Below are 7,500 nucleotides of genomic sequence, written 5' to 3' on the forward strand. Positions count from 1 at the left end.
ACCAATAATATCTGATAAATATGGGTATGTGACCAATAATATCTGATAAATATGGGTATGTGACCAATAATATCTGATAAATATGGGTATGTGACCAATAACATCTGATAAATATGGGTATGTGACCAATAATATCTGATAAATATGGGTATGTGACCAATAATATCTGATAAATATGGGTATGTGACCAATAATATCTGATAAATATGGGTATGTGACCAATAACATCTGATAAATATGGGTATGTAACCAATAATATCTGATAAATATGGGTATGTGACCAATAATATCTGATAAATATGGGTATGTGACCAATAACATCTGATAAATATGGGTATGTGACCAGTAACATCTGATAAATATGGGTATGTGACCAATGATATCTGATAAATATGGGTATGTGACCAATAACATCTGATAAATATGGGTATGTGACCAATAATATCTGATAAATATGGGTATGTGACCAATAATATCTGATAAATATGGGTATGTGACCAATAACATCTGATAAATATGGGTATGTGACCAATAATATCTGATAAATATGGGTATGTGACCAATAATATCTGATAAATATGGGTATGTGACCAATAATATCTGATAAATATGGGTATGTGACCAATAATATCTGATAAATATGGGTATGTGACCAATAATATCTGATAAATATGGGTATGTGACCAATAATATCTGATAAATATGGGTATGTGACCAATAATATCTGATAAATATGGGTATGTGACCAATAATATCTGATAAATATGGGTATGTGACCAATAATATCTGATAAATATGGGTATGTGACCAATAATATCTGATAAATATGGGTATGTGACCAATAATATCTGATAAATATGGGTATGTGACCAATAATATCTGATAAATATGGGTATGTGACCAATAATATCTGATATATATGGGTATGTGACCAATAACATCTGATAAATATTGGTATGTGACCAATAATATCTGATAAATATGGGTATGTGACCAATAATATCTGATAAATATGGGTATGTGACCAATAATATCTGATAAATATGGGTATGTGACCAATAATATCTGATAAATATGGGTATGTGACCAATAATATCTGATAAATATGGGTATGTGACCAATAATATCTGATAAATATGGGTATGTGACCAATAATATCTGATAAATATGGGTATGTGACCAATAATATCTGATAAATATGGGTATGTGACCAATAATATCTGATAAATATGGGTATGTGACCAATAATATCTGATAAATATGGGTATGTGACCAATAATATCTGATAAATATGGGTATGTGACCAATAATATCTGATAAATATGGGTATGTGACCAATAATATCTGATAAATATGGGTATGTGACCAATAATATCTGATAAATATGGGTATGTGACCAATAATATCTGATAAATATGGGTATGTGACCAATAATATCTGATAAATATGTGTATGTGACCAATAACATCTGTTAAATATGTGTATGTGACCAATAACATCTGATAAATATGGGTATGTGACCAATAACATCTGATAAATATGGGTATGGGACCAATAATATCTGCTAAATATGGGTATGGGACCAATAATATCTGATAAATATGGGTATGTGACCAATAACATCTGCTAAATATGGGTATGTGACCAATAATATCTGATAAATATGGGTATGTGACCAATAACATCTGTTAAATATGTGTATGTGACCAATAACATCTGATAAATATGGGTATGTGACCAATAACATCTGATAAATATGGGTATGGGACCAATAATATCTGCTAAATATGGGTATGGGACCAATAATATCTGCTAAATATGGGTATGTGACCAATAATATCTGATAAATATGGGTATGTGACCAATAATATCTGATAAATATGGGTATGTGACCAATAACATCTGATAAATATGGGTATGTGACCAATAATATCTGATAAATATGGGTATGTGACCAATAATATCTGATAAATATGGGTATGTGACCAATAACATCTGATAAATATGGGTATGTGACCAATAACATCTGATAAATATGGGTATGTGACCAATAATATCTGATAAATATGGGTATGTGACCAATAATATCTGATAAATATGGGTATGTGACCAATAATATCTGATATATATGGGTATGTGACCAATAACATCTGATAAATATGGTTATGTGACCAATAATATCTGATAAATATGGGTATGTGACCAATAATATCTGATAAATATGGGTATGTAACCAATAATATCTGATATATATGGGTATGTGACCAATAATATCTGATAAATATGGGTATGTGACCAATAATATCTGATAAATATGGGTATGTGACCAATAATATCTGATAAATATGTGTATGTGACCAGTAACATCTGTTAAATATGGGTATGTGACCAATAATATCTGATAAATATGGGTATGTGACCTTTGATTTGCTTTATTTGCTTTAATCCTTCCATTGTTCTATCTGGTGTATGTTAAATGGAGGGAGAAGGGACTGGTCACAATTTAAGACTTATACATAGATAAGAAATTGGCATCATTCATCCAATTAAATAATACATTCAAACTCTCCCATTCACATGTTTTTCTCATTATTTACAAATCAGACACTATATCAAAGGGACAATTCAAAACTGTTGACATCCTCCCTGTACCACATGTGTTTTATGATTTGCTACAGCGCCCTCCCATTTCAAAACACCTCATCTCACAGTTTGTCTCCTTTTTCTCCAGCTACACAGAGGCCTCTAATGGTCATCTCGAGGAGACTTGGGGTAAAGAGTTAAATATTGAGCGCTCAGCTGATCTATGGGGAGAAGCCCTGTCTAGAATCCACTCCTGTTCCATCATTGCCAGATATCAATGGATACGATACAAAGTCAGGCATAGACTTCATTACTCCAAAACCAAATGACATAGAATTTACCCCCAGGTCTCCCCACTGTGTGACAAGTGTAAAGCCTCAGAAGGTTCATTAACTCATCATTTTAGGCTCTGCCCCCTACTTAGTAATTTCTGGAGGAACATATTTGATTGGTTTTCAAAGGTATATGAGAGAGCCATTGAACCTGAAGTGAAACTTGCTCTCTTTGGCTGCTCAGAGTCTGTTCTAAGATCGTCCTATGAGGAACAACAGGCTCTGATGTTTGGAATGGTGGCTACAAAACAAAGGATCCTCACAGAATGGAAGCCACGCCCCTTTGCTTCCGTAGACAGCTAGCAGAAATGATTAACACCATTAACTTGGAAAATGCAAAAAAAATTCAGGACTAACTCCTTCAGCAGATTTCTCAAGGTTTGGGGTCCGTTTCTGGATCATCTGGACAGAGACTGACATGGAACACTGACATGGAACACTGACACGGAACACTGACACGGAACACTGACACGGAACATTCTGTTGTTCTAACTGTCGCTGTTGCTCTCTTCTTGTCCCATGTCTTGTTTAAGAAAGACTTGATTTCATATGTCTGGCAGCTGTGTTATTCCTTTGTTTGTACTAAATTGCAAAATTTATACAAAATATACAACAACAAAAAAACAACTGATTTGATTTGTCCTGCATAGATCTGCTGTCTGGGGAGGAGAGTGTTCGCTCCCAGCTCCACAGGTTCTCTGCCAGCGTCTACTTCTCCTACTCGGCTATGCCTGGCAAACTGTTCCTACGCAAAGAGGTGAGCTGGAACTGCAGGCGAGAACATCTGCATTGTTCTACAATGTGTTTGCATTCTACTGTATGTGAATCACAATCATTTCCCTGTGTGTGTTCAGGTGTTTTACCCCAGAGAGAAGTTCAACCACCCCTACATCCTCAATCTCCTCTGTGAGCAGGTCAGTGTTGATTGTTTCCCTATGACCCTTTTTATTCACTACCTCCTACATATCACACCTTATATTAATATAAATCTGGGTTTTTGTTTCCCTTTCAGATCATGAGAGACACGTACTGTGACACCTGTGTGAGGATCTCCAGAGAGGAGAGGAGGAAAATGAAGGACCTACTGGGTGAGTCTTTTTTTACCAGTGTTGTCTAGTTGTTTTTTACCAGGTGAGTCTAGATGTTTTTTTACCAGTGGAGTCTAGTTGTTTTTTTACCAGGTGAGTCTAGATGTTTTTTTACCAGGTGAGTCTAGATGATTTTTTACCAGCTGAGTCTAGTTGTTTTTTTACCAGGTGAGTCTAGATGTTTTTTTACCAGATGAGTCTAGATGTTTTTTTACCAGATGAGTCTAGATGTTTTTTTTACCAGGTGAGTCTAGATGATTTTTTACCAGATGAGTCTAGTTGTTTTTTTACCAGGTGAGTCTAGATGTTTTTTTACCAGTGGAGTCTAGTTGTTTTTTACCAGGTGAGTCTAGATGTTTTTTTACCAGGTGAGTCTAGATGATTTTTTACCAGGTGAGTCTAGTTGTTTTTTTACCAGGTGAGTCTAGATGTTTTTTTACCAGTGGAGTCTAGTTGTTTTTTTTACCAGCTGAGTCTAGTTGTTTTTTTTACCAGGGGAGTCTAGTTGGTTTTTTACCAGTGGAGTCTAGTTGTTTTTTTTACCAGGGGAGTCTAGTTGGTTTTTTACCAGTGGAGTCTAGTTGTTTTTTTTTACCAGGGGAGTCTAGTTGTTTTTTTTACCAGGGGAGTCTAGTTGGTTTTTTACCAGTGGAGTCTAGTTGTTTTTTTTACCAGGGGAGTCTAGTTGGTTTTTTACCAGTGGAGTCTAGTTGTTTTTTTTACCAGGGGAGTCTAGTTGGTTTTTTACCAGTGGAGTCTAGTTGTTTTTTTTTACCAGGGGAGTCTAGTTGATTCCCGGTAAATATTACTGTTCTGAACCTCCATCCCACTGTATATCCTTACATTCTCTCCCTCCGTCCTTCTCTCTCTATTCTCTCTCTATTCTCCCTCCTTTCTTCTCTCTCTATTCTCTCTCTATTCTCCCTCATTTCTTCTCTCTCTATTCTCCCTCCTTCTCTCTCTATTCTCTCTCTATTCTCCCTCCTTTCTTCTCTCTCTATTCTCTCTCTATTCTCCCTCCTTTCTTCTCTCTCTATTCTCCCTCCTTCTCTCTCTATTCTCCCTCCTTCTCTCTCTATTCTCCCTCCTTTCTTCTCTTTCTATTCTCTCTCTATTCTCCCTCCTTTCTTCTCTTTCTATTCTCTCTCTATTCTCCCTCCTTCTCTCTCTATTCTCTCTATTCTCTCTCGATTCTCCCTCCTTTCTTCTCTCTCTATTCTCTCTCTATTCTCCCTCCTTTCTTCTCCCTCCTTCTCTCTCTATTCTCCCTCCTTTCTTCTCTTTCTATTCTCTCTCTGTTCTCCCTCCTTCTCTCTCTATTCTCTGTCCTTCTCTCTCTATTCTTTCTCTACTCTCCCTCTATTCTCCCTCCTTCTCTCTCTATTCTCCCTCCTCTCTCTATTCTCTCTCTACTCTCCCTCTCTTCTCCCTCCTTCTCTCTCTATTCCCCCTCCTTCTCTCTCTATTCTCTCTCTTCTCTCCCTCTCTTCTCCCTCCTCTCTCCATTATCTCTCTACTCTCCCTCTCTTCTCCCTCCTTCTCTCTCTATTCTCTCTCTACTCTCCCTCTCTTCTCCCTCCTTCTCTCTCCATTCTCTCTCATTTTCTCTCTATTCCCCCTCTATTCCAGCCAGTTTCAATGTGGGTACAAGTGTCAGCTTGGTCCAGGATGACACCATGAAGAAGAGGATAGTGATGGCTGCCAGAGACAACTGGGAAAACTACTTCACAAGACTGTTTCCTGTCAAAGTGAGTTAGTCCCCCCCCCCCCCTCTCTCCTGTGTGTGAGAGGCTGGAGTGTGTTTAAACCTGTGTCTGTGTGTGTGTGTGTGCGTGCGTGCGTGCGTGTGTGTTGTAGGGTGATACCAGCGGGGACACCCAGGTATTGGGTGTGTCTCATCGTGGGCTTCGTCTGCTGAAGGTGGCCAGAGCATCAGGCATCAACCCCAAACACCTGATCCTGCTACGCAGCTACAGGTACTCCCATCCTTCAATCACAACCAAATGGAAAAGACCTATGAACTATGAATGTATGTATGATTAAGTGAGAGTATACATCTAGTATGTGATGTCGGTGTATGTTCTCCCTGTATGTGTACAGTAAGTGCTGTGGTTTTCTCTGTGTAGCTACGCGGAGCTGCTGTCGGTGAAGCTGCGGTCTGCAGACATGGTAGAATTCAGTCTGAAAGAAGAACAGCTGCAGCTGCAGAGCAACAGAGCTGCTCAGATCACTGCCGTGGTCAGGCTGTTCCACCAAGAACTCGTCGAGGTAAACCCCCCTCCTCTTCCACATCTCATATCATTCAAATAGTTGTTTATATACACGTTACATGGCCAAAAGTATGTGCACACCTGCTCGTCGAACATCTCATTTAACAAATCATGGACATTAATATGGAGTTGGTCCCCCCTTTGCTGCTATAACAGCCTCCAATCTTCTGGATGTTGGAACATTGCTGCAGGCACTTGCTTCCATTCAGCCACAAGAACATTAGTGAGGTCGGGCACTGATGTTGGGCGAATTGGCCTGGCTCGTAGTCGGCGTTCCAATGTAAATCAAAAGTGTTTGATGGGGTTGAGGTCAGGGCTCCGTGCAGGCCAGTCAAGTTCTTTCACACCGATCTCGACAAACCATTTCTGTATGGACCTCGCTTTGTGCACGGAGGCATTGTCATTCTGAAACAGGAAACTGTTACTACAATGTAGGAAGCACAGAATCGTTTCTAGTGTAATTTTATGCTGTAGCGTTAAGATTACCCTTCACTGGAACTAAGGGACCTAGCCCAAACCATCATTCCTCCTCCACCAAACTTTACAGTTGGCACTATGCATTCAGGCAGGTAGCATTCTCCTGGCATCCTCCAAACCCAGACTTGTCCGTCGAACTGCCTGGTGTAAAGCAATCCATCACTCCAGAGAACGTGTTTCCACTGCTCCAGAGTCCAATGGCAGCGAGCTTTATAGCACTCTAGCTAATGCTTGGCATTGTGAATGGTGATCTTAGGCTTGTGTGCAGCTGCTCGGCCATGGAAACCCAGTTCATGAAGCTTGTGACGAACAGTTATTGTGCTGCACGTTGCTTCCAGAGACAGTTTGGAACTTGGTAGTGAGTGTTGCAACCGAGGACAGACAATATTCATTGTTTCAGCCCTCTGCAGTCCTACTCTGTGAGCTTGTGTGGCCTACTACTATGTGGCTGAGCTGTTGTTGCTCCTAGACCTCTCCACTTCACAATAACAGCCCTTACAGTTGACCGGGGCAGCTCTAGCAGGGCAGAGATTTGACAAACTGACTTGTTGGAAAAGTGGCATGTTATGATGGTGGGACATTGAAAGTCACTGAGCTCTTTAGTTCTACTGCCAATGTTTGTCTATGGAGATTGCATGGCTGTGTGTTCGATTTTATACACCAGTAAGCAACGGGTGTGGCTGAAATAGCCGAATCCACAAATTTGAAGGGGTGTCCACATACTTGTGTATATATAGTGTACATTTCCTG

The 7,500-nt window shown here is 39.4% G+C and overlaps 1 protein-coding gene across 1 annotated transcript in view; it reads left to right on the plus strand.

The window, feature by feature from the left end:
* Positions 1-7,500, plus strand: part of myo15b (myosin XVB) — a 38,321-nt gene that overhangs the window by 15,755 nt on the left and 15,066 nt on the right. Inside the window, exons 17-22 of the mRNA XM_090201862.1 lie at positions 3,566-3,672; positions 3,770-3,829; positions 3,928-4,003; positions 5,633-5,751; positions 5,861-5,979; positions 6,130-6,271. Coding sequence (XP_090057988.1) covers positions 3,566-3,672; positions 3,770-3,829; positions 3,928-4,003; positions 5,633-5,751; positions 5,861-5,979; positions 6,130-6,271 — 623 coding nt within the window. The remainder of the gene's footprint in view (positions 1-3,565; positions 3,673-3,769; positions 3,830-3,927; positions 4,004-5,632; positions 5,752-5,860; positions 5,980-6,129; positions 6,272-7,500) is intronic.

This window comes from Oncorhynchus mykiss, chromosome 16, assembly GCF_057628025.1.
Source record: "Oncorhynchus mykiss isolate SJ-2025 chromosome 16, ASM5762802v1, whole genome shotgun sequence".
Lineage (NCBI taxonomy): Eukaryota > Metazoa > Chordata > Actinopteri > Salmoniformes > Salmonidae > Oncorhynchus > Oncorhynchus mykiss.